The sequence below is a fragment of the Polistes canadensis genome, unplaced genomic scaffold (genome assembly GCF_001313835.1).
Source record: "Polistes canadensis isolate GaletaPanama2010 unplaced genomic scaffold, ASM131383v1 scaffold_154, whole genome shotgun sequence".
In the NCBI taxonomy this organism is placed as follows: domain Eukaryota; kingdom Metazoa; phylum Arthropoda; class Insecta; order Hymenoptera; family Vespidae; genus Polistes; species Polistes canadensis.
Window position 1 is genome coordinate 58,916 of NW_014569701.1, and position 26,595 is coordinate 85,510.

General features: G+C 30.8%; 2 protein-coding genes across 12 annotated transcripts; one reads left to right on the plus strand and one right to left on the minus strand.

Annotated features, from left to right (window-relative positions):
* Positions 1-256: 256 nt before the first annotated feature.
* LOC106788797 lies at positions 257-18,173 on the minus strand. 8 transcript variants are annotated; one of them, XM_014752379.1, is made up of 20 exons: positions 18,113-18,173; positions 14,217-14,726; positions 13,976-14,118; positions 13,205-13,472; positions 12,855-13,125; positions 11,634-12,766; positions 11,376-11,548; positions 10,916-11,294; positions 8,551-10,688; positions 8,250-8,478; positions 7,966-8,163; positions 7,280-7,354; positions 4,090-6,843; positions 3,854-3,979; positions 3,415-3,780; positions 3,145-3,271; positions 2,963-3,051; positions 2,796-2,866; positions 2,545-2,711; positions 257-2,261 (listed from the first exon to the last, which is right to left on the minus strand). In XM_014752379.1, the coding sequence occupies exons 2-20, from the start codon at positions 14,448-14,450 to the stop codon at positions 1,600-1,602; spliced, it is 9,603 nt and encodes a 3,200-aa protein (XP_014607865.1). In that variant the 5' UTR covers positions 14,451-14,726; positions 18,113-18,173; the 3' UTR covers positions 257-1,599. The 8 variants fall into 8 exon arrangements, with proteins under 8 accessions (XP_014607865.1, XP_014607864.1, XP_014607867.1 ...); XM_014752378.1 differs by lacking the exon at positions 18,113-18,173 and adding an exon at positions 17,859-17,925; XM_014752381.1 differs by lacking the exon at positions 18,113-18,173 and adding an exon at positions 17,778-17,914 and having other exon boundaries at positions 7,280-7,351.
* A 1,126-nt stretch (positions 18,174-19,299) lies between these two features.
* On the plus strand, positions 19,300-26,112 carry LOC106788804 (hippocampus abundant transcript 1 protein). Of its 4 annotated transcripts, none has more exons than XM_014752393.1 (7): positions 19,300-19,636; positions 22,939-23,340; positions 23,416-23,637; positions 24,051-24,334; positions 24,460-24,751; positions 24,845-25,001; positions 25,328-26,112. In XM_014752393.1, the coding sequence occupies exons 1-7, from the start codon at positions 19,511-19,513 to the stop codon at positions 25,432-25,434; spliced, it is 1,590 nt and encodes a 529-aa protein (XP_014607879.1). In that variant the 5' UTR covers positions 19,300-19,510; the 3' UTR covers positions 25,435-26,112. The 4 variants fall into 4 exon arrangements, with proteins under 4 accessions (XP_014607879.1, XP_014607881.1, XP_014607878.1 ...); XM_014752395.1 differs by lacking the exon at positions 19,300-19,636 and adding an exon at positions 20,959-21,309; XM_014752392.1 differs by lacking the exon at positions 19,300-19,636 and adding an exon at positions 21,634-22,842.
* Positions 26,113-26,595: the final 483 nt, after the last annotated feature.

A 26,595-nucleotide genomic window follows, 5' to 3' on the forward strand; every position in this document is an offset into this window, starting at 1 on the left:
TCTTAAGCAATTGATATGATTATTAAAAAAGTTCTTATAATTATACAGCATATGATTTCAATATTATTTCTGCATCATACAGAAGTATCAAATACATCACATGTGTGTGCTTATTACTCATTTTTAAATTTTGTAATAAATTTCATTAAGCATATATTATTGCAAAGCAATGCATGACGAAAAGTTGTTTAAAGCAATGAAAAATTATTTAAAAATTATGGATTATAAAAATAACAGATTGTATGCATAGTTTAGCAAACAGAACTATAATCTTGTAATTTATCTTATAAGCAGTACTGTTTATAGACATTTCAAATAAGAAATAATGAAGAGACGTAAAATAAAAATTCTTTGTCTTTATATTGCAGAACAAATTTGGAAGAGTTTCATGAATTTTTTATGATCTTTCATCTGTCACTGAATTGCCTAAAATGTAATTCCCTGATTGTATGATTTTTTAAATCTTTTTCTTATTATTAATAAAATTCTTGAAAATAAAATATATAAAGTAAAAAGTACTAAACACAATTGTATTTTTAATTGTAAAATGATGGTAATAGTACTCAAAAGTAGATAAGATATATAGGATTGCTAACTAGTAACACATTACTTTTTCTTTAATTGAAATAGGTAAAATCGCTAGAAATACATTAAAGCATAACAGTGACTATATTATCATATTTTTTCTCTGTTTATCTCCATTATTTGACACATTCACACATCACACACACACAGAAATAAACATACGTTCTCTCTTCCTCACTTCATTTTCTCTCTATTTCTTATATTCTTTCTCTTTCTCTTTCTCTTTCTCTTTCTCTCTCTCTCTCTCTCTTTCTCTCTCTCTCTCTCTTTCTTCCTCTCTTGCTTTTTCTCATTCCCTTCTCTGAAGCATTCAGTATACATTAACAGTTATACATATAATCGAGCAGAATGGCTAGATGCCATCTCGATCGTAAGACTAGCTGAGGCCTGTACTAATATGGACTGTGCCATTTAAAAGATTGAGAGCATTTAAGGTTCTTTAAGCATTCCAATAATGGAAGATTTGCTTTTAATATCGAAGCACAGTTATACAACGTAGAGGCCTCTATCCCCAGCTTTTGAATTACCATTCAGAAACTTATTACGCCAGTTCAAAATATCCTTGAAATATTTAATTCCAATCTTGCTTCAATCGCGAGGCATATACCAAATATTAATGTTTTGCTGATGCGCGGGTAACAAGAATATCTTCTATGCATTTATACGTAAATGTCATAATACATCAAGCTCGAAGGGCATCATTATGGCTGCCTAACTAAACGCTAGTCAGTATATATCAGCTAATGAGTTTCTTAAATTTTTGTAGAGTAACTGATTCTATACTGATTAATTTTTTCAATGAGGCAGCATTATTAATTTGCTCTGTACATCTTGTATATGCTTCCATATGTGTGCACCTCATGTATAACCAATATAATCATGTTTGGAGCATATCATATTAAAAGATAATTATAATAATACATAATTTTATAGTAATATTCAACGTTAAATAAAGAATGTATTATGTGGAAAAATTGACTGGAAAGTATAGAATATTTTGAATTGTGTATTGCGTTATTGATCTGCTTGAGGAAGAGTAGTTACATTTTCAGAACAATGCTGGGTTTCTGTAGGAGGCGTACCATCATGCGAGTTTCCTATTTGTGGAGTGGCAGGGGTCGCTGGTTGAGACTGAGGGGTCCCAGTAGGCGCATATATAAGACGATATCCAGCTGGTAAAATGAAGCCAGCATGCGACGTGCAACTGAATGTTTGAAAGTTTGCTAACGAAGGACCCTCGTGATATTGAACATATGCTCCACTTCCAATAGAACCTGATGTTGATGTTGGTGCAACTAAAGCTCCACTCGCAGAAGTAACGTTTGTAGTATCTGGTATTATTGGTGTAAACTGACATTGACTCGAATTTATAATCACAGGATTATTTGTTGAATCAGATATATCAGAGGTTTCGCTTGAATAGTTAATATTCTGTTGCGCAGAAATATTCTGCATACTTTCTGAAGGCACTACTGGAATTGGAATAACATAAGCATGCTGTATGCTGGCTGCTGTTTGTTGCTGTTGAAGTTGAAGTGGAGTTTGTTTAAGCTTCTGCATGGCTAACCTTAATGTTTCGTCGGTATCTGGACAATTGCTGATGCCTTTTTGCAATGGAGTTTGTGGGGCTGTGCTAAACGTTAAATGATCATCTACACCTGGTACTCTTCCTTGTCCTATATTTACATAAATAGATATATCCCTTTTTAACAAATGATAGTACAAAGAATTATCTAATGAAAAGTTCAAATAAATACTTTTTCTCAGGATGTATATTAAAAACTTACTGTAAATAATATCTTAAATCATCTTGTTTTTTTCTTAAACATACTTATATGCTTGTATAAATTATAAAAGTTTATAATATGTAGAATATATAGAGATATATATTTACATATATATTGCAACAAACTTTAATTTTTGTATATTAATTTAAATTCTTACTATGGTACAACTGACCTGCTGCAGCATTGGTAGCTACTGTATGATAAAGAAGTGGATGATGTTGGTGGTGCAACGCACTTGCTTGTTGTTGTTGTTGAATTAATAATTGCAATTGTTGTTGTTGAAAACGTTCTAATTCTTCTCGGTGCCTTCGTTGAAGTATTTCTAATTCCATAGTTTGCCTAAAGAATACAATTTTTTGTTATAATTTTTGTATTATATATTTACTCTTAATATATACTTTTTTTTTTCTTATAAACTTATACCTTTTTATAAGTAATTGATATTCTTCACTTGGTGTTAAAGTTGATGCCCGTTCTTCTTTCTCTAATTGTAACTGCATATATAAATACATTTAATATTATTAATCTAAATGTAATAACTTTTATATGATCATTTTCACACTCACACCAGTAAATGTTATGGTTATTACCTCTACTTGCACAGAATTATTTGTTAATGTTGTTTGTATTGGAGGCATGGACCCTTCCCGACTCTGTATCAAATACGTTGTCGATGCTACTGTAACATTAAATAGAGTATATTTTAATGTATATAATAAATAACGTAAAAATTAATAAAATGCACTATTACTATTCATGCTGAATATCTTACTTTGTTGTTCATCCGAATGACATGTTTTAATTTCTTGTTGTATATTTGATGTAGCAGAGCTTGGAGGTCCCGATACTTTAGATACCATAAATCTTGAGATTTTTCTAACAGGTTGTGCTGCAGGTTTCTGTAAACATCGAGATATAATATATTTTTAATTGTAAAAAATATTATTCATTAAATATTATACAAAATATTACTACATTTTATACAGCATTATGCATTTTCGCAATTATGATTCTTTAATTTATAGTAGAAAATATAAAATACCTCGGATACAGAATCTTGTAGTTCTGTTTGTACGGGTGTATTCGTATCAGAGCGAGACTGCACAATATTCGATGTCATAGAGGCAATAGGAACTGAAGGAACAGTTGTTAATAAATTTTGTGTTTGCTGCAACGCTGGTTGTACCGGCGGAGGATTAATAACAGGTACAGGAGGTGTTAACGGTTGAGGCGAAGTTGTTGGAAGTACGGGACCTCTATGATGAATTTTGGCTAATTCTTGTTCTAATTCCTGAAGGCGAGATCCTGGTCTTTGAATTCGCACTTTTATATTTTCTTTACTTGGACTCATGTTTTCAGGTCCTCCTTGATTTCCCGGTATAGGACTATCCAGTGAGCAATCTACATTCTAAAGTATAAGAGATTATAACGTTTACTTGCGAAAATTATTTAAAATATTATTTACTTTTTATGTAACTTACAGATTGTGAAGATATAACTTGAGAGGAAGTATCTTGATATGTTATTGGTCCTTCAGAATTTGTTACTATATTTGAATCAATACCAGCACTTGTAGAATGTATTGTAGTCTGAGGCGATAGAGGACCCTTTAATTTAAATAATATTTATAGTATATATAAAAGTAATAACATAAATTATTAGCAGTAACAGAAGCAATAGTATTATTAATAGAGGTATAATGTTTTTAATTTAGTACCTGCGCTAGATTTTGTGCAGATGATATTGGCATACCAATATTAACCAACTTTTGTTGTAAAGAATGCATGTATGCATCATATCCTCCTGTTACTTGATGACTGTGAGGTGTGGCTGGATAACTTATAGGTGGTGTACCAACATTTAATAATTCAGATGGTTGACTAGTTACTTGAACAAGTTTTTGATGCAAATCTGCTATTGTTTGTGGCCCAGTTCCTCCTGTACTTCCTACACTACTTATATCTGATACTTTATCTAATGAATTCTGTTGACTCAATTTACGATGTTGATACTGCTGCTGCTGTTGTTGTTGTTGTTGCTGCTGCAACTGTTGTTGCTGTATAATTTGTTGTTGCATAAATAAATTAGGATCGACAGATTCTACAAGTGTGTGCTCTGGAGTTACATCATGACTAGAATTTTCATTTTCCAAAGTTAACAACTGATAATCAGAGAACACACGTTTAATCACACTGCCATCATGAGCTTCAGTATCTAATATTTTTCCTATTTGTTGTTGTTCTGGAAGTTTTAAATGTAAATGAGATTGATCAGATACAGTAGCAGGTTCTACATGAACTTGTTCTTGAGTTATTTGCTGCATTTGTGGATGGGCAGGAGGTACTTGTTGAAGCTGTGGTTGAATCTGCATAGGCTGAACATTTCGCACAGATATATTTTGAGGCAATATATTTTGGTTTGTACAACCCACCCATTTTGTTTGAGAAGACATCGTATTAGTTGACACATTTTGTTGTAAAATTTGTAATTGAGAATCGGTTTGTAATGGAACACTTAATTGAACTCCTTGTGGTAAGAAAGCTGAATTTTGATGGGGTAATTGCTGACTCTGAAATGTTTGTTGAATATTTGACAAGTTTTGATGAACTTGATGCATAGTTTGATTTTGAAAATTTTGCTGTGTTTGTGTTTGCATTGGTAATTGACTTATTTCAGGTTGTATAGGTTGGAAATATTGTTCTGATTGTGGTGTAGGTTTGTAATCAAGAACAGTTGTATTAACAGCAGTTGTGTTAATGTTTGGTTCATGAGTACTCAAGCCATGTGGTGTAGCAGATTTGGATTTTGGATTAGAAAGAATATTTGCTAAATTTTGTGCCAAATCAGGAAGTGTCGAAGATATCTCTTTTGGTTTAATTACAGGTTTATGAGCAGTTTCAGTAGAAACAATAGGATGAGCTGGCACTGTAACAGGAGCTGGCATTTGTGTAGGCAAATTTCCTGAAACATGTATGATATTTTGGGTAACTGTTTGATGTTGCCCAGGATCTTGATTTCCTTGCATTAAAGTTATAGGAGTATCTTGTGGGACAACTTGTACATGCTGTATATGTTGAATAGGCGTATTTGACATCATTGTAGCATATCTTTTATCTTCAGAAATATTGGATACTTCGGTTGTTTGAGATTCTGTTGACATATTAGATGTAGAAGAAATACTAGAAATCCTACGATTTCTTTCATCTACATTTGATTGTTGTAATTGTTGTATCGGTCCAGAAAGGATCACATATTGTTGATGTTGTTGTGGTAAATATTGATGTACGGATCGTTGAGATTGATTTTGCTCTGTTTGCATATGTTGTTGAGTTACATTTTGTTGTATATTTTGTTGTACATTTTGTTGTATATTTTGTTGTATATTTTGTTGTACATTTTGTTGTACATTTTGTTGCACAATTTGTTGCTGTTGTATTATAATATTAGATTGCATAGTAGATTGATTTTGATATTGTGGTTGCGTGTTTAAATTGCTTGTTTGCATTTGTTGAGACTGCATTTCTTTTTGTGATATAGCAGTGAAATTTTGAACAGTTGACTGATGTACTTGTTGAGTTACTTGCTGTATAATTGGAGTACCAGGCATTATAACGTGTTGATTAGATTGTACAGCACCTATATTTTGTTGTAATTGCCCTGATATTGTCATTTGAGAAATATTCTGAACTCCAGCAGTTTGTTGATTAAATTGTTGTAAAGTAACCTTAGTATTATCCATTTGATCTACAGATTGTTGTAAATTAGGTAAATTTATGTCAATGTTAGATGGTTGTTCTACTGTTACAACTTGTGTATCCAAAGTACTTATTTCTGTTTCTTCCGACTTTGTTGTATCTACCTTTACAGTATTATTTATATTTTCTGATATACCAGAGGCTTCTGTTTCATTTGCGAGTTGTTTTTGTTCAACCACGGGACTAACTAAGAAACGAGATATCTTACGTATTGGTGCAGCAGTTAATGTCGACGTTTCTATAGAATTTGTATCGGATGTTGGTATATCTTTATTCACATCTTTTTCTTGAATGTCTGTAACTTCTTTCGATATATCATCTTTCGTTGAATCACTTGTTTGAGATATAGAAGTATTCACATCTTCTATTTGTTTTTGAACGGACATAGCTGGCAATTGAGCAATTGAATAAGTATTAGCATCTTCTTGGACGATATGAGTCGCTTCCAAAACTGTATCTGCAGATGTTAAAGAAATTCCACTCTCCTGAGGATCAGTGAAATCACTTGGAATATTAGTTGGTGTCAATGTATCAGTATTTTGAGTAGACGTAGATGATCGTCTAGACGCTTCTGCCGATGTGCATTCAGTAGCTCCTTGATTATCAGTTGTTGGAATATTTTGTTGCTTATCCAAAGAAGAACTTGCAATATGTGAAATTATTTGATCGATTGGCAACAATTTTGTTGGAGTAGAAGTGTTTGAAGTTTCGTCTCTCTGAAAAAATATAACATCATTTTTATGAATATACTCAATAAGTTTAAGAAAGTCTAGATGTACAAACAAATATATATATATATATATCATATTATCTATTTATATAATTAATGTAATGATACTAAATAACAATAAGGAAATATGTAAATTAAACTATCACCAATACACGGTTTCACGCAACATATACACACTCATATATTTAATACTATATATATTCTTCCTTTTCTGTCCTGATTAAATAATGGTACTGGTGATATAAGGTGCTCTGTTGATATTAAAATACCATTGTGATTGAACTGATATAATTCACATAATAAATATATAGATACTTTGGTTATTTATGACCTGGTACAATAGGAAAGGATACATAAATAAGTAGGAATATACAACAAAATTCAGGAAGTAGGAAAAGGAATGGTGAGGGTGATGAACTCACCGAACGGTGCCTACGATGGACTTTGTATGACGATCGGTGGCTGCTTTGACGAGTTAGTGAGCCATGTCTCACCTGCTGCGTCCAAAACCATATATTATACTAATTATATGCAAACTCTATCTATTATGTTCAAAAGATACATATTTTGCATCTAATCGTTCATATTATCATCACATTTAATGGTTACTTTAAATCATTGTATGTTTTATAACAGGGCTTCTTAAACTTTTGTCATTCACGACCCCATTTATGATTACGAGTTTCTTGACGACCCCATACAAATATTACTGCTGTCGGTGGAGATAGCTCAAAACCTTCAACAAATGCACGTGTCTARACGCTGCAAGTCCACTGTATTCCGCCAACTCTAGTGATGTTATAAAATGGTATATATAAATATTTGACATTAAAATTTCTCGCGACCCCAGAATTTTGCTACGCGACCCCATTTGGGGTCGCGACCCATAGTTTAAGAAGCCCTGTTCTATAATTAAATACCTTCTGAACAATGTATAAAATATCTGTAAAAAAGACTATTTCGTAGTGTTTACATTTCGTTAAAGTATTCTACTTTCACGATCTAAATGAAATATATTCTGGTATATATATAAATTGTCAACATATATATAAATATAAATATATCTTATATTTTTAATATAAGAAGAAGCTGTAATAACTCTTAGTACCTTCGTTGTATCAAGACTGTGGTCTCGATCCCTTGGCCGACGACTTGTAACTGGACTACCACCGGCAGATTGATCTGGTGGACCATGGGCTACTAAAGGTAAAGCACGCGTTGGATCTAAACGTAACTGCTTCACAATATCTTCAATTAACTCGATAAATGTCTCGCATTGAGATTGTGGCAGCAAATTTTCAGCAGCCTGCATAATGAAAACAAATTACACACATTATTAATGTATATATTATAGATTATATTCTGAAATATCACACTTCGAAGTACACATACCAAATTATTAGCAATATCAGTAGGTACCATGTCATCTCGATCAAATTTAAACGTAACAGTTTTTTGTTTACTAGTATCTAACTGACACTCAACAGTCATAGATTGACCTTCTCCACTACTTACTGACAAGACTGTTAATTTAATACCAGGCTTTTTGCGCTTAGTACCAGATCGTTTAACTCTATTTCTTTCGGAAGTTGTAACATTTTCTGAACTTTCAGAAATAACTCTAAAATGATAAATAATATGGTAACACATAGTAACAAAATACACATTGATTACTATTTAAATATAAGCTTACCCATCACTTGTAACTGCTGATTGTTGTGGTACAGTGCTTGCAGTAGCAATTGGCAATTGTTGATTATTTAATTGTTCTTGATGCATAGTTGATTGCAGATCCAATGGCAAGGATTGTACAGAGTCCATAGTATCTTGTTTAGTTAAAGATGATCTGTCAGCAATAGATGATTCAGCATTTGAAACAAAAGGTTGCTGATGTTGTGGTATATTAGCAGATGTCTGTATAGGACCACTTATTCCTGATGTCATAGGCATAGAGGTGGGCATAGAAGTAGGCATAGAAATAGGTATAGAGGTAGGCATAACAGTCCCACTTTGCGAATACTGCAATTGCACTACTATATTTTGTTGAGATTGTGGTTGATGACCAGTATTAGAGAGCATTGAAGGAGCACTTGCAATACTAGGCATTGTAGATGTTGCACCACTTTGTACATGAGTTACTGGCACTGAACTTTGAATATTCATTCCTGATGGTATTTGTGTTTGAACTTGTCCAGTTTGTTGTTGTATATATGGCTGAGAAGTTGCAGGAGCAGAGTTACCGGAAATATTTGTGTGTGAATAAATTTGTTGCGCAGTCTGAGTAGATGACAAAATTTCTACATGACCAGATGGATTATTAGAAGTAGCATATGTGTGGAATATTTGTTGTGGCATATTTTGTTGATATAAAGTAGAACTAGTATATCCTGTACTACCAGTTGTATTTTGTTGATAATATTGTTGACTTTGAATTGGTGGAGAACCAACTGGATGTTGATGTACTTGTTGAATATGTTGCATTTGAGATTGTGAATACTGCACTTGCTGTTGAGGTTGTGGTACTTGTTGATGCATATGCTGTTGTTGAGGCAACATCTGTACCTGAGATTGCAATTGTTGTTGAATCTGATGTGTTATTTGTTGTGGTACACTCATTTGATTTAATTGAATATATTGTTGAGGCTGATGTATATGTTGCTGTTGCATTTGTTGCTGTTGTTGTATTTGCTGCTGTTGTTGTATTTGCTGCTGTTGTTGTATTTGCTGCTGTTGCTGTATTTGCTGCTGCTGCTGTATTTGCTGCTGCTGCTGCTGTATTTGCTGTTGCTGCTGTATTTGTTGTTGCTGCTGTTGTATTTGGTGGTGCTGCTGCTGTATTTGCTGTTGCTGCTGTATCTGTTGTTGTTGTATCTGTTGTTGTTGTATTTGTTGTGTTACTGGAGGAAACTGGGGTTGGGCTTGAACATTTTGAGGAGTAGAGCATTGTGGTGAATTTGCACTCAGATTTTGCGGAACATGTGGCGAATACTGTTGTGGTTGATATTGCTGCTGTAATTGTTGATATTGTGGCTGTTGTTGATATTGAACTTGTTGTGCAGCTTGTGATGCTTGTTGTATTTGCTGAGCCTGTTGAGGCTGAACTACTGATGTTTGTTGCTGCATAAGTGGCTGCTGAAGTGGTTGTTGAACCAATTGTACTTGTTGAGGTTGTAAATTATGTTGTTGGCCTGGTTGTGAAGTTGATTGTAATTGTGACTGTTGCAATGGTATTTGATTTGGTTGTAATTGCATTTGTACTTGACTTTGCATTGGTATGCCCATGGTAGATTGAAGTTGTTGTTGTTGTAATTGCATTTGTTGTAGTATTAATTGTTGTTGCTGTAAAATATTTTCAGCAGATGTAGTACTAGTATCAGCTTCTCTATCTAAACGTTCTTTTTCTTCTTTAGCTCGTCGTTCTTCCCTTTCTCGTAATAAAGCAGCTATTTGTGATTTCAACATCTTAGCTACTGCTTTCGCATCTTCTTCTAATATAAGACTTGATTTAGCCATTTCTGAGGCAACTTCTTCTGCATTATCAGCTTGGATGTCGAAATCAAATTGGATTGCTTCATTTTCTTTATGTTTGTTTGTCCGTTTTTTTGGATCCAAAACTCTCAATCTGAATTCTACACGTGATAATTCGGCATCTGCTATAGCCGAATCACGTGATACCATCTCCAATTTTAATCCTATATCATCCGCAAAAAATTCATGATTTAAAAGATCTTTAACTAAAGGTCGTTCTTCCTTTTTTAAGCGAATGCACATTTCGATAATTTCACGTACTTCTGGTATGTCCACCTTATCGTAACTCTGAGGTTTAACACCCTATGTTGAAAAAATAAAATGATTTAAATATCGTTATATAACTTCTGTATGTATATATATATATATATATATATATATATATATATACTAGTACTATATATATATAAAAATATAAAATTATTGGAAAATAAGGAATATTTAAATTAGTCTATAGTAATATAATAATCGATTAAAATTGAAAAAAAGAGATTATAATTTTTGTAATATAAAAATCTATAAAAACTTACAGAAACAACACGTTTGTATATCTGCGCTGGACCTGTACATTCGGAATATGGATATTCACTCGTAGCCATTTCGAGCATACACATTCCGAATGCATAGACATCAACCGATTCATCATAATGTTCTTCATACATTTCTGGTGCCATAAATTCTGGTGTGCCAATAACACTTTTTGCAAAACTCCGATTTTTTAACGTAGCCAAACCTAAATCACCGATTTTCACACTGCCTGTAGTACCAGTTATAAATATATTATCACACTTTAAATCACGATGAATGATTGGAGGAGATCTAGAATGCAAGAAACTAAGTCCTTTGAGGATTTGACGGCACCAAGATTTTACAACTTTTGGATTAATTTTCTTGAATCTTCTTAAATACCTAAAATAATTAATAACCAAGTTAAAGATAGAATTTGTATTTAAAAGAAAAGAAAAAATATATTTTTTAATCTAAATTTACGTTTTTAATGTTCCTGATGTCATAAGTTCTGTGACTAGTACAATATATTTTCTACGTGTAAGCGTGACTTCCCAATAATCATAAAATCTAACAATATTAGGATGTTGGAGTCCCTTTAACATTTCCGCTTCTTCTCGAAATCTCAGTCTTTCTGTTTTATTTAATTTTTTCTCCTATAAACAAATATCAAATCTTTTCTAAATATTAAACCCATATTTGTTCGAATTATGAATATTTTTTATTTAGCGTTTCACTGACCTGAAGTTCACACCAAGCGACAGCTACTCCTGTTTGAGTATCTAAGCCACGATAAACAGTTTTAAAACTACCACGTCCAATTTCTTCTTCAAATTTTAAAAATCTTCCATCAGGTGAAATACCTATTGCTTTTTCCTCGTCGTCATCAATTTTAGCTTTTTGGACGCTTGCTGTCATTACTAGATTATGTACATCTTCCATAGCCATTGCTTTTTGACTTAATTTTTCATCTGCTTTAAAATTTTCATCAAGTAAAGGCCCAATGAAACCTTCGTCAGTCTCTTCATGCGTAGCTGTTTCTTTTTGAGGAATTTTCTCTCCATCTGTCTCTTTTTGTGAATTAGTATTCTTCATGACTTCTATATCTGTATCCAGTGGTGGAACTTTTCCTAATTTACTCAAAGACTCGTGAAGTGCTTGAGTTGCTACTATATCACTAATACTAGTACCATTATCGTCTTCATCATAAATTGTTACACCTTCATCTTCAACTCTTTGTGTCTCTGTTTCGTTACCTTCTGAATCTATTATTTCTTCTGAAACTTTAGATGTAACAAATCTGGAATTTTTTACTACCTCTTCATTTGATTTTTCTTTATTACAGTCTTTAGGCATTGATTCCATTTCTAAACTATTTACAGCAGCAGATTCAGAGCAATTATTAGATGATTTTCTTCTTGGATTTGCATTTACGGTATTTATGGACGTTTCTGTGGACGTTGTTGTAGAATCTATATTACTTTTTACATTAATTTCTTCTATTGTCTTAGAATTATGTAATTTGTTTACATCTTGTGGAATAGATTTATTTTTAGATCTTAAAGATTTGTCACCATCATTATTCCTTTTACTTGCACTAGAAGACGAGGATATTTTTGTATTGCTGTGTTCAATCAAATCTTCACTAATATCATCTTTTTTTATTTTTGGCTCTACTGTATCTGTTATGGTACATTCTGAAATTTCTGTTGTAGATGTTTCTTTCTCGTAAACACCAGAAAACATTTTCGAAATATTATGTTTTAATAATTCTGTGCACTCTATATGTATATTCGGTTCTATAGTCACTTCATCTTCAGTTATTCTTTTCGATTTTACTTTACTCATTGGTGTGGAAGGTGTGGAACTACATCCTGAATATGAAAATTAATATTTTTTTTATTCTTTATTATACATCATGATTCATATCTTAATAATCTATGTATAATCATTAAATCTTACCCGATACTTTGAACACATTCTCTGTTGCAGTAATAGCCTCCTCTGCATCACTAAAGCTATGATCATTTTCATGATCTAAGGAGGATGAATCTTGACTTCGAGAAGATGACTTTTCTGAAATACGAACACCAGACAAACCCTTCTTCTTAGAAGAAGGTGAACTAGTTGGAACACCGTTGCTAGTTATGGACAATGAATCTGCATTTTGTTCAACTCGCTGCATTCGAATTTGCTTTTTGCAGATTGTAGCAGAAGGACGACTTGACAGAGCCTATAAAGAAATTTATATATTTAGTAAAATAGTTTTTTTTTTCAATTTCATAGTATAATATTTATTATATAAAATGTACCTTTCTTTCAGAAGAACTACTAGAACTAGAAGCAGTTCGAGAAACAATGGACTGCTTTCTTTCCCGTCTATGATTATGCGAATGATTGTGAGTTCTTTGTGTTGTAACAACTGGACAAGGATTTCCTCCTTCTTGAGAGGCTAAGTGGCCCACTGACAAACCAATGCCACCCTGGCTGCTACCACCCCCACTGGCCACCAGCTTAGGACATAAACTAGACAGGCCACCACTGGTACCACCTGATGAACGTTGCCTGTTTGTCTCATACCTAAAATCCAATTAAAAATCATGTTCAATTCTAGAATTTATTTTATGTTATGCAGAATAGTAAGATAGAGCTTAAGGTAATTTCAAACAAATCATAATATAATAACATCTAACACATAAACTTATAAGCAATTATGAGTTATTTAAATAAATTCAAAATTAAATTTGCATAATTATAAAGATTAGCAGTATTAATATGATTACGTGTTTTAATTAGATTAAAAATGAGTGTGCATATTTTATTTAACAAATAAAACTTAAAATCAAAAATAAAGTTAAAGAAGCGTGCGTCCAGAGGTGCATATCATAATATTCTTGAACTGTGTAGAAATGTAAATAAATGTATATAAAAGCAAAAAAACAGAAAAATAATATAAAATTTAAATGATAATAGTCTTTACTGTAACCTATCAAAATATCAAATTAAATAAAAAAAAAAAAAAAAAAAAAAGAAAAAAAGTGTGAATGTAAAAAGCATGATTTTTGATACAGACATCATTATACCTGTCCTGCCTGCTGTGGCCAGATGAGAGAAGACCACGCACTGTGTTGCCTATAGCTGCTCTCTTTTTAGTCTCCTTTTCTCGTTCTCTGTACCCACCAGATCCAGTGCTCACCTGATGCTCTTGACGAGTACTTCTATCAGTCTGGAAAAAAGAGGGAAAAATAATATAAAATTATATTTAATATATTTTTTTGTATGATATTGATAAACAATAATTGAAGTACATTATAATATGCTTACCTTAATATTTAAAAGTTTGATATTCAAATTAGAATTCGTATTTGTTGGTACAGGACTAAGATCGCAACGAACTCTTCTATGCGATTTTCCAACCACTTGTGGTTCTTCTTCCAAATCTAATTGATTTCCAATTGCAAAAACTTGAGTTTGTGTCAGCACAATATCTTCACTGCTGTGTTTTTGACTACTACGCACCGAACTCACTGCCTTGTTTTCATTACAACATCTCGGCATTGCACATAACCAACTTTTAAGAATTTGATGGTTAAAATATTGACCAATTTTGAATGTAAGTATTTACTTTTGTTTAATAAATAAGTAATGAATATTCTTCTCCTTTGATTTCTTTTTAAACTAATTATAATATAATGCCTTCAAGCCTGTCTTCAAAGATGTAAAGAATCAAAGAAAGCTTTATAATATCAGCTTTTCAATAATCTTAACTTTATACATAATTTCTATAATCCTTAACTTTTAATTAACATGCCATGCCAGATCACTCGATGAAATCTGAAATCAAATAGTAAATCAAATTAAAAAACGATTAATGTAGCATGTCTAGATATATTAAAGATTAAAAATGAAAATATGTCAAAATTAATAAAAAATTATATAAAGTGTAATTTTGTGAAACTATTTAAATATTTAAAATAAACATATACATAAAACGCGCACACACACACACATATTATCTATTAAACAATAATTATTTACAAGCTATGTTCTTTCAATATAGGTACAAAAAATAATATTACCATAAACAAAATATTTTGTAAATTAAATAATAATTTATGCCAAAAAAAGTATTTACTATAGCATTATAAATAATTATTAATGTTAAAAATACCGGTTAACAAATACTTGAAAAAAGAGAACTGAAAAAGTCTGCTCTACTCAATTTGCTCTTTCCAAGTATTTTTTGACCGGTTTTGCAACGTGTGGTATAGTGTTTCATACAGCAGATTCAATTTGTTATGTTATAGATCTAGATCATTGTGTCTGGATCATTTTTCTTTTAAGCTCGGTTCAAACATATTAGTTGTAGCCAATAACAATTGCCAGAGATGGTTTCAGACATTCAACTGGTTGCATCAGTTCATAATACATGATACTCTTGTAATCCCACTAAATCAATTTCCTTCTTTTTGAACGATTCCCATTGCATACAGATATTTTTCAACAGTGGATCGATCAACATTTAATTCTTTTAATTACATTTTAAATACTACATAATATGGGTTTTCATCGAATAATGCTTACAAATTTGTTTGGTACACCTTCCCATTCATTATCACTCACATTGAAATTATTTTGCTGAATTTGCAGAAACCATTTCTTACAAATTCTATTCAATGGAAAATGCTCACCATAAATATACATGAGCAAATGATGCGTTTTCACAGCATTTTTCTTTAAAATGAAATAGTGAAATAAAATTTCCTAGCAACATTGCTTCATTGGAATTAATTTTGACGTTTTCAACGCGAACAAAATAACTATTGCTTATGCTTCAAACGAATGTCATCCACTATGTTTGGAAGCTAACACGCACACTTTTCAAATATATGTATAATATATATATTGTTGTTTCAACACACTTGATGTCCTGTTGCTGACAAACACGCAAGCAATACTACTCATGATATCTTTAAAAAAGGGCAGAAATTTATTCCCATATGCAATATTAATATTAATATCAGTAGATGGTAAAAGTATTATGTACACAATTACAATGTGTGGGCAATGTTATCAATATTCATCATATAAAATACCTCCAAGACTCCACAGTGTAGTCTTTTAAATTATTCACTGTCCTTTGTGTATATCATTTTAAAACAAAAGTTTTGATATGACCCAACAATCTATAATATTACGTCTTTTCTTAAACTGGCTTTTAACATCTCAAAATCTCTTGTTGCAGGAATGGCCTTTAATCCGATACATTTGTTGTCTTTGTATGCCGTAAAGCAAAATCAAAATTATTGACATATTTAAAATAAAAAATTAAGATTACAAAAAACGAGACTTTTACAATATTATTTTGCACTCTGGACTTCTTGAAAGAGTTTTCTGATAGTGAAAAACAAATAGATTAAAAGTCAGTAGAAAAGAGAAAATTATTTTGTCCTAAATGTGGGTGCATAGTCCAACTCCAAATTGTGTTTCTTCCACAAACATTCTGTTCAAAGCAAATATTTAATACGTTCAATATATACCAAAAATATAACATTATATATGTAGAAATAATTGTTATATCAGTACGATATAATTTTAGAAAGATAATTTAAAGTAAATAATTACAGAGTATTTATTTTCTACAATATAAGTTAAAGTAAATTTAAAAAAAGAAAAGTGAAACTATATATATATATATATATTGACCTACTTTTTTTTATGTATAGTTAAACGATAATTTAATTTATTATTATTTGAAACAAAATTAATTATAATCTTTATTTTAATCTTACAGTCTCTTATATTATATCAGTGCTTTTTATGAATGTATAAGATAAGTGCATTTTAAGCACATAATATCTTTTGTATTAACTTTACGAGAAGCTTTTCAAGAATATGAAATATATATGGTATGTTAATATAGAGCTATTAAAATATTTTTCAAAATATTATGCATGTTATAGAAAAAAAAAAAATGTAATACTAATTAATACAATAAAAGTTTTGCTATGACTTATAAATGTATTATTATTAAAATTTAATTTGAAGTATTTTAATGATATAAATTAATTGAAACTGAACATTTAAATTGCTTATGCAGTTTCTATCATGCGAAAATTTCTATACCACACAGATTATATAAATTTAACTTCATCAATAGAACAATGCTGATCATATCCACTTGCCAATAAATATAAGAGGAACTATCGTCGTTATTAGCACAGTAGTTATATATTATATACTGTCTATAGTTTAAATCGTAAAGCAAAGATATGCAAATATTCATCTGTCCGATCGCTTAAATTGCAACGCAAAATGCAAATTAATGGACCGCGAAGGAAAGAATTTACCACATTAAAGGCGTAGAATGTAATTAAGTATCATGGGACAGACTCGAAAAATGTTGACAGTATATAGTCGGTCGGTATATAGTACATCTTTACATACACACAGAGACGCGTGTGTGTAAAATATACGTATCTCACGAGTACTATTGCGCCGCATGCTATACGCACAGCGTATGCACATTATACACGTAGATAGAAGGAATAATACACTTACACGCCGCAAATCAAATAACTGCACACAATCGTACACGCACATAGAGAGACACTGAGATAATGTGACATCTATCTCAAAAATATCGTGTCCTTATATATTTTGTATATTGTCTGATCGAAAGAAATTTAGAATTGTGTGAAAGAGATTAAATTTTGTCTATTTCGAGAAAAATAATGATCTTTTAATATAGTTTTGACTGATAAATCTGAGCAAAAAGATTGTTGGTACTTCTTGTTATGCGAAAACGAACAGTACCCTCCTACCAATGCCGAGCTATCCAAATGAAAATATCGAGTATCCGACTTATTTTAATATTCTCATTACCTCCAATATAAATTTGATCATACTAGCTTTGTGATGCACTGACAAACAGCACTCGTAATCCTTTAATCTGCCGGTACTCACATTTGTGCTGCAGAAAATCTCCCGACTACACCCAAATAACCACCATTTTTTTTTACTGGTTGCTACGCTCTCTTGCGGTATTATGTGCAATACAATCGTTGTATTTAAGTCTCGTTTCGAAAGTAAATACTCGACCTCCGAATATATATTTTTTCTTTGTAGTTTGATGAACTTTCTTACAAAATTTTGAAAATAACCTCTCAAATTAATAAAATTGTTAAAAAATTATAGTATTTAAATTATCAAGTACTTACTATATGAGATACTTTTCCATCTCTAAATATCAACTGTAGCAACAACCAACTGTAGCAATAACTAACAACATAATAAGCAAACGTGATCACATCCAGCTGTAAGCATGTTAACTACCACCACCACGAAATTACACAGTCCTAAAATCATTACAACTTTACCAATTATAAGCTCAATGAGAAAAAAAAAACTATTTAAACTAAGTAACTATAAATAAAATTTTGTCCAATTGGTCGTATATATAACGTGATTATAGTATTGGTTTTCAGCCATTTGACTTGGTTAGTTTTGAAATGTAACCAGTACAATTTAGGAAATATAAAAAAAAGAAAAACTGTCTTGGTTTTAAAGTTGAGTAAATGAACATCTTAGATGTGTCTAATCGGTGTACGTAGTTGCGATCAAATTTTAAGTAGTCAAAAGTTTTCTTCAAGAAGATTTGAGTATAAAAAATTGATCAAATTAAATATCTTGAGGATAACAATATATTAGAATGTTTATAATTAGAAAGAGCTTGCAATATGAAAATAAAATATTGCAAAAATATATATGTAAATATTAATAGTATCCATAATTATCAACGAAGTATATTATAAGAAAATTATATAAACTTATTTGATGCATGCATAATATATGGAATTTAAAAATAAAAATAATAATTTGAGATATGACATACTACTATTTTAATCACAGTTAAATTAGGTTAGCAATGAAACTTACACTTGTAAAGATATATAATTTAACGATTCTTTTCTAACTTGATTTGTAACGAGCTTTAAAAAATAAAAATGCAGATTCTCATTTAAAAGTGAATGAGTTATCACGAATGTATTTGTATTCGTACCGCTTTTGATTATAGGCTCCATGGTTTCACCAATTGCCGTTTATAGATCGTCTAGGGAAATAATATAAAAGTTAAGATTACTAGTAAAGATCTCTTTACAAAATTACAGTAAATTGTATGTATGATTTTCAAGGTAATTTACAATGTCATTAGATAAGATGTATTTTTTTAAATAAGGATTTAAATTAGAGTTCGATTAAGATCGAACGAAATACAAATAAAGATGATACAAAATGTTAATTAGTCGATCAGATTTAAATTAAAATAAGAGCCAACTGCATAAATATTATTTCGTGGAATTCTGAAAAGCACCATGAGACTTGAATGCGTGTGTTTTCTCACGTATAAACGTAAAGTATCCAGCATTGTGCGCTAGTAAGTGGATGTTCCTACGTCGAGCTACGCCGAGTATGTTCATATGGTAGTTCGTGGCTTGGTGTTATGTAGGGTGCTGTCATGAGAAAAATTTGAAGCAAAAGTTTTGTTTTGTGTTCAAAGTCAGTGATAAATCGTTAGGAAAATGACTCAAACGATGACAGCTGATTTGTAGGGATTAATGAAATTGAAGAAACGAAAGAGTCTGTGCGCGCAGTGCGTGAATATGCCCGCCAAGGTCTCAAAGAAGGTCGTAGGCATGATCATACGAAGCCGAAAGTCCATCATGAAGGATGGAGTCATTACGGTACTGAAAATTTCATTGAATTACATTTTAACCTACACAAGTGTCTAAAGTACCTGATAATCCCCCCATTTTTTATATTTAATCTTCTTCTGGAATGTTATAAAATCATAGGATGAGCGCGAACAGTCTATGCGGAAGTCCATGTTTACTTTTGTGATTATAGTTTATAATTATTTTATAGAATATTTTCTCTTTTTAAAATATATTTTAATTATTCCTATTTTATTGCAATTCTTTTATTTGTTAAAGAACAAGAAAAACATATGGTATTTATTAATACACTATTTATGAAAATTATATTTCCTCTATTTGGTCTATCTTTTTCTTTTACCTAGTAACAAAGAGTTATTATTTTGCTCTTGATTGCGCTGCATCGTGTGATTGATATATATATAGAATATTTCTTAATTGATATTGTAATGGTATATAAATATTGGAACATTATCATATCTTTAAAGACGTATTCTTTTTTCATTTGTATTATATGTCTCTGCAGTGCTCTTTTCTTTTATTTATAAGATAAGAATGGCACAGTAAAGACCATTAGTAAACAAAATTATAATATGTTATATTTTTTTTCCAATCCTATTATAGCGTCTGGTCTCTTATTAGTTTTAGTTTTTGTTTTCCTCGAAACTTTTATCTAAAATTTTATTCATCTAGATATATTTTTTCTTAATTTAACTTACAAAAGAATATTTCATTAACATTTACGAATGACATTCATACAATTAGGAAAAATTAAATAAGCTCGGTAATAAGTACAATATGGCAATAAAATATATCCAATGTGATAAGACAAATTTCTTAAAACGCACATGTTTATGTTATATAAAATATAATCTCGTTGACGTTAAACAATAAACCATATATAATTAACATTATAATATAATATAATATAATATAAAATGAAAATATTTAAAGTATGATGCAAGCGAGAACAAGAAAGAAAAAGAGGAAAAAAATAGAAGAAATAACCTAAGTTATGAAAATTACTCAAGTTTAGATTAAATAAGAAAAAAGACGATGAAAAAAATAAATGTTCATCATTAATGTAAAATATTATAAATAGTTGTCACCATTCGACATTATTAAATCGATCGTACTACGGCTTTCTGTGTAATAAAGTTTCCGTGTATATTGATCGGTGACAACTAATCGCCACGTACATACGTACGCAGGTATGATATTTAACGAGTGTTTATCAAAAAACGTGACACAGTCATCGTAAGTCTCTATGATTACGGAGAATATCTCAATTTCGTCTGAAGTGGAATAGTTTGGTGCGTAATCTAAATTAATAATTCAATACTATGAAGTGGTTATGGGATTTTTCTGAAGTTATATCGAATCGAAAGTGTTACGACGAATAGAGTATAGAATGGCATAGAAGTAGTAGAGTGGGGGGTCAGTGGGAGAGAGTTGCAATGCAGTGGTTGTGTTATCGCGAAAATGTTCGTTTAATCATAATCAAAGTAACGAAGATTTGTTCAATCTCAAGCCGAGAAAATTTCTTTCGAAGCATGTGATCGTATGTAATTTAGTCGAAATTAAATCGATTAATGTACGCGAGTTTAAAAGACGTTAGAGAACGAAATGGAATATACCTCCATCCGACGTAGAAATTGGTCTTCGATATGCATGTTGCGTTTTCTCAAAAGATACGTCAACCGGTGAATATTTTCGACATTCTCAGAATATCAGATTTTCTTAGAACGGTTATCACGTAACTCTATATCGGACATTAATTGTCTCGATTGCGGAACCGCATGACGTCACGCCTCGACCGTGAGTCCGAAATCAAGGCTGCAGAGGTTCATCTGTCAAAAGGACATTTGAACATTTCAAAGAATTTCATCTCATCAATTCGGAAATTAGCACTCTGAATTTACTTATATTTACCGACGTATTATCTTATTATATATATATATATATATATATATATTATATAGAAAGATAAATAAAATAGTAATTGGGAAAGAAATTTGTTAAATGAAAGAAGAGACAAGTAATCGAAAGAATAATTATTAGCAGGCTTTTTAAAATTTTTATCTGCTAGCTATGTGCTACTATTGTCTAAGGAGCACCTTTCGTATTTATATGAAAGTTTATTTATTATTAAGTGTGGTTATTATATGCAAAGCGGCAGGAAGTATTATCAAAATGCATACAAGTAGATGATTTTTTGTTCCAATTTGAGGGATCATTAAAAAGGATTTAAAATTACAATAAAAAGCTTTCGCTAAGGCATTAAGATAAATGAGTTGATATGTGCGTTGTACTGCCAATCAAGTAATTTTTGATGCTTCTAAAGCGATCACAGAAATAAATTCTGGCATTCATAGATAAGTGAAAAAGCTAAAGATAACTATCCTTTTACATGTAATCTTATGCTTCGTTTCTGAAAACAATTAGCATTCTTCATGATACAATGAAGTGATGTTCCTTTTTAAAGGTTGTACAAAAAACTTGCAAAGAATACTTATTTGCACTTGTAATGCTTGTGATATATATTAAGAAATTAGATCTAAGATAACTCTATCGATAATGAAATTCTTAAATGTAATATAATTACATAAGATGTGAAACGAATTAGCACAAAGAATATGGTGCTCTACTTAATCCGCTATATAAAGCAAATGTAATAAAAGAAAGATAAACTATATATGTTTCGAACACTTGGTCTAAGAAGACTGTGAAAATTGACCACACAAATTGCTTAAGAGAAGTGCATGCATGTATATAAATGTACTTATTAATAGATATAACAGATATGGTATTATTTAATGTAATTTATACTCAAAGATTATGCAATGAGATTATATTCATAATATGATCTTAATGAGTAAAAGTGTGATTAAACAAAAGTATATGAAAACTATATAGACGAAAAGATTTTTAAGATTTTAGTCAACAAAACGTTGAGCACATAATTTTTTCAAGATAAGTCACAAATTTATGAGATGCAAATAAATATTTGTATTATATGGATTTTAATAAAAGATAAAATGAAACATTAGTAAATAATTAAGTATGAAACAAAATTCGTATAGTAACAATTCTTAGGGGTCATGCCCCCTGGGGCAAAAGGGGGAGCAGAGGGCTTGGGCCCTTCCTGTTCTGAAATTCACAATAATCAAGAACACGCTATTGCAAAATTTACACCTCCCTTTACATTTGCCCAACAATGCTACAGGCACCTTAAGGTTTCATTTGCTATTTATAATTCCATTATCTGTAATTCTATAGCTAATAATAAATTATTGCTATTTAGTAACATTGTATATTCTTTTATTTCACAGAGTTCTGGGGTAGGAGAGGCAAGCGTATATCATGCATTGGTTGTAATATTTTTGGAATTTTTTGCATGGGGTTTATTAACCATGCCTATTATTTCTGTATTAAATGAAACATTTCCGGATCACACGTTCCTCATGAATGGTTTAATAATGGGCATCAAAGGGATTTTATCTTTCCTTTCGGCGCCATTAATTGGTGCTTTATCAGATGTGTGGGGTCGAAAATTTTTCTTACTTATCACAGTGGCCTTCACTTGTGCACCAATTCCACTAATGAGTATAAACACATGGTGGTTTTTTGCTATGATTTCCATAAGTGGTGTTTTTGCTTGTACTTTTTCTGTAGTATTCGCATATGTTGCCGATGTTACAGAAGAAAATCAAAGATCATTGGCATATGGTTTAGTAAGTTATACTTTTTTATATTATACTTTTCTACAAGAATTTAAAATATCTTCTAAACTAATGTTATTTTATTAGGTTTCTGCAACTTTTGCTGCTAGCATGGTAATCAGTCCAGCTTTAGGAGCTTATACCATGACAAAATATGGAGAAAATTTAGCAGTTGCATTAGCAACAGCAATTGCAGTCTTAGATGTTTTTTTCATATTAGTAGCTGTACCTGAAAGTTTACCTGAAAAAGCAAGACCACCAGCACCCATATCATGGGAGCAAGCTGATCCTTTTGCAGCTCTAGGAAAGGTAAATGTCAAAGAAATAGAAGGATATTAGTATTTCTACAATATTTTGTTACTATTGAGATCATGGAATGAAATTAATGATTTAAAGAATGGATATTTTTTTATTTAACTTTTTATTCAATATTTCTTATGTTTTCTATATACGAAAAACACATCAAAACGAAACTTCTATTAAATAGAAATTATTATTTTTTATCACCATACAGTGTTCTCACATATACATCATTTGTCTTTGTGATAAAATAACAACAACAAAAACATAAGGTATAAATAAGCTTCGTCCAACATTCTTCGTGTTTCTTTAAGTAAAAGAAATCGGATAAAGAATAATCGAAGGAATAATTTTTGTTCTTTTTATCATTTAATAATTCAAACAGTTACATTTATAATGATGATTATTTTTTATTATATCAGGTTGGAAAAGATCATACAATTTTGATGCTGTGCGTCACTGTGTTCCTGAGTTATCTTCCTGAGGCAGGTCAATATAGTTGTATTTTTGTCTACTTAAAATTGGCTATGGGATTTTCTGCTGCTATGGTAGCATGGTTTATTGCTGTCGTTGGAATATTAAGCGTAGGGGCTCAAATAATATTAGGACCTTTAATGAGAACCCTTGGTAGTAAACACACTATAATGTTGGGTCTCTTGTTTGAGATGTTACAACTCATGTGGTATGGCTTCGGTTCACAAACATGGTAATGCCACTTTTATGATTATTTTTTTAATTAATTATATTTTTTACAAGCACATATTATGTTATGTGGATTACTTTTTAAATTATTAAATATAAATTTTCATATAAATTGATTGTAATTTCAAGGATGATGTGGGCAGCAGGAGCTCTAGCATCTGTATCAAGTATCACATATCCTGCAATTTCTGCATTTGTATCAATGCATTCGGATGCTGATAAACAGGGTTTGGTACAAGGAATGGTGACTGGAATGCGTGGTCTCTGTAATGGTCTGGGACCTGCAATGTTTGGTGTAATCTTCTATCTTTTTCATGTTGATCTCAATGATGACTCACCCTCCCTTCCTTTGAAACCATCTCTTTTGGATGAGAATAATAGAACGGGAACTGCCACACAACATCTTGATATTATGCCTCAGGTATTAATCGATAAGTTAGAAAGTATTGATATGTGATATAATAATTATGGTAAAGTATTTATTGGAAAAAAACTAAAAAAATATATTTTTCAGCTTGTACCAGGTCCACCATTTGTATTTGGCGCATTGCTAGTGATTTGTGCATTACTGGTTGCTGCATTCATCCCTGAAACTACCACAATGGCAACTGGAGCATTACATCATCCATCCACCTCCCGGAGGCCCTCCGGTAAATACGCATATCAGAAATGTACGTTACAGGTTGCCACATACACTAAGAAACGAATGTGTTTGGTGGTGGGTTTATTTTGAAGTTCTAACGTCAGGAATTTATGTTGAAAATAACATATATTTACCCATATATTTACCCATATTATTAACCACAATAATATTTAAATAATATATATAGTTTTTAATACTTTTTAAAATAATTACTTCAAAATATGCAACATATATGAATGAGTGTGTATATATACATGCTTTTATATTATCGATAAAATGTATTAATTACAGATTAAAATGTTTCATTTTATATTTAAAAAGTTCTATCTTAAATCAGTAAAATACTTTTTACAGGTTTGTCCTTGGACGTTCATTATGAGCCAGATAGGATGGGAAGTGGAAGAGGAAAGGTAGGACCACTATCACCACTAGTCGACAATTGCAACTCTGCTGCACTATAGCTACTGATGAATTCAAAGACAGTTACTGTTCATGGGCAAGATATATATTCTCACAAAATGATGAAACATTAATCAGTGAAGTGGTCACCGGTGTAAAGTGCACCAACTTCAAAGAGATTGTAATAGATTTGTCTATAATGTATTATACTATTTCTTTAAGTCAATAACTAAGCTTGATTTTAGGACTATCAATCAACTTAATATTTAGGTTGTAATTTCCACAAGCAGTGCTTGTGTGATAAAGAAAGGGTTCTTTAAAACAGATGCAGCCCTATTTGAAACAGAGTTTTGTTATATATATATATATATATATATATATATATGAAAGAAAAAAGCAATCAAGTTGCTCTGTTCTTTTTTAAAAATTCTTGAATCAAATTATATTATATTAGAGATCAGCAATTTCGAGACAACAATCAGTAATTACTAGTTTGCGTAGCTTGCCAATAGCAATACAGCACAAAATGGCAAGACAAATGACAGTATTTTTAATAGACTTCTAACTTGTGTCATATTCTTTATTTAAATACCCTTTTATTGATTTAATAGCAAATACAAAAATATGCAAATTTAATTTTTATTAGCCGAACTATATGATAATACATTTTGCCGATAATACATTACATTGTAATGTGTAAGAAAACATCCATAAATTATGCAAAAGCATTAGGATGAAAATAGTAAAAAGTTTCATTTATTTCTTTCGTAACACTCACACATTCCTAATAATAAATACGCAGTATATTAATTAAAAAGTTACTGCTTTTTTTTTTTTATATTGTAGAAAATATTGAAATCTTGAACACTTTTACCATTAGAAATTATATTTTGAGTGCATAAAAGTCTTTTCTTTTGTTGTTGTCATTGTAGTTATAATATTTAAAATCCATATATTTCACCAAAGTTAAAAGATATGTTCTGTAATTTTCTATTGTTTTATTTTGAGCATAGCTATTTCTACCATAGTACAGTTTTCATTTTCAAGCAGAAGTAGTTGCGCACTTCTGCTTTTTTAATTATCTTATGCAAGATTTAATTTTTTAAAATTTACAGAATGTATAAACTACTTTTTTTCTGCACAAAATATTTATCATTTACTAATTATTAAATGTCAGCATGAATGAAAAGGCCTTAATGAATATAATACACTTTATATAAATT

Excerpts from the sequence above, each read along its gene's own strand:
- LOC106788797 (XM_014752379.1), bottom strand. The coding sequence starts at position 14,450 with ATGCCGAGATGTTGTAATGAAAACAAGGCAGTGAGTTCGGTGCGTAGT. Across the intron at positions 3,272-3,414 it reads TACAAGATTCTGTATCCGAG|AAACCTGCAGCACAACCTGT; the intron begins GTATTTTATATT and ends CGATGTTTACAG. Across the intron at positions 3,052-3,144 it reads TCATTCGGATGAACAACAAA|TAGCATCGACAACGTATTTG; the intron begins GTAAGATATTCA and ends TTAATGTTACAG.
- LOC106788804 (XM_014752392.1), top strand. The coding sequence starts at position 22,708 with ATGCCCCCTGGGGCAAAAGGGGGAGCAGAGGGCTTGGGCCCTTCCTGT. Across the intron at positions 23,638-24,050 it reads CTTTTGCAGCTCTAGGAAAG|GTTGGAAAAGATCATACAAT; the intron begins GTAAATGTCAAA and ends TTATTATATCAG. Across the intron at positions 24,335-24,459 it reads GGCTTCGGTTCACAAACATG|GATGATGTGGGCAGCAGGAG; the intron begins GTAATGCCACTT and ends TGTAATTTCAAG.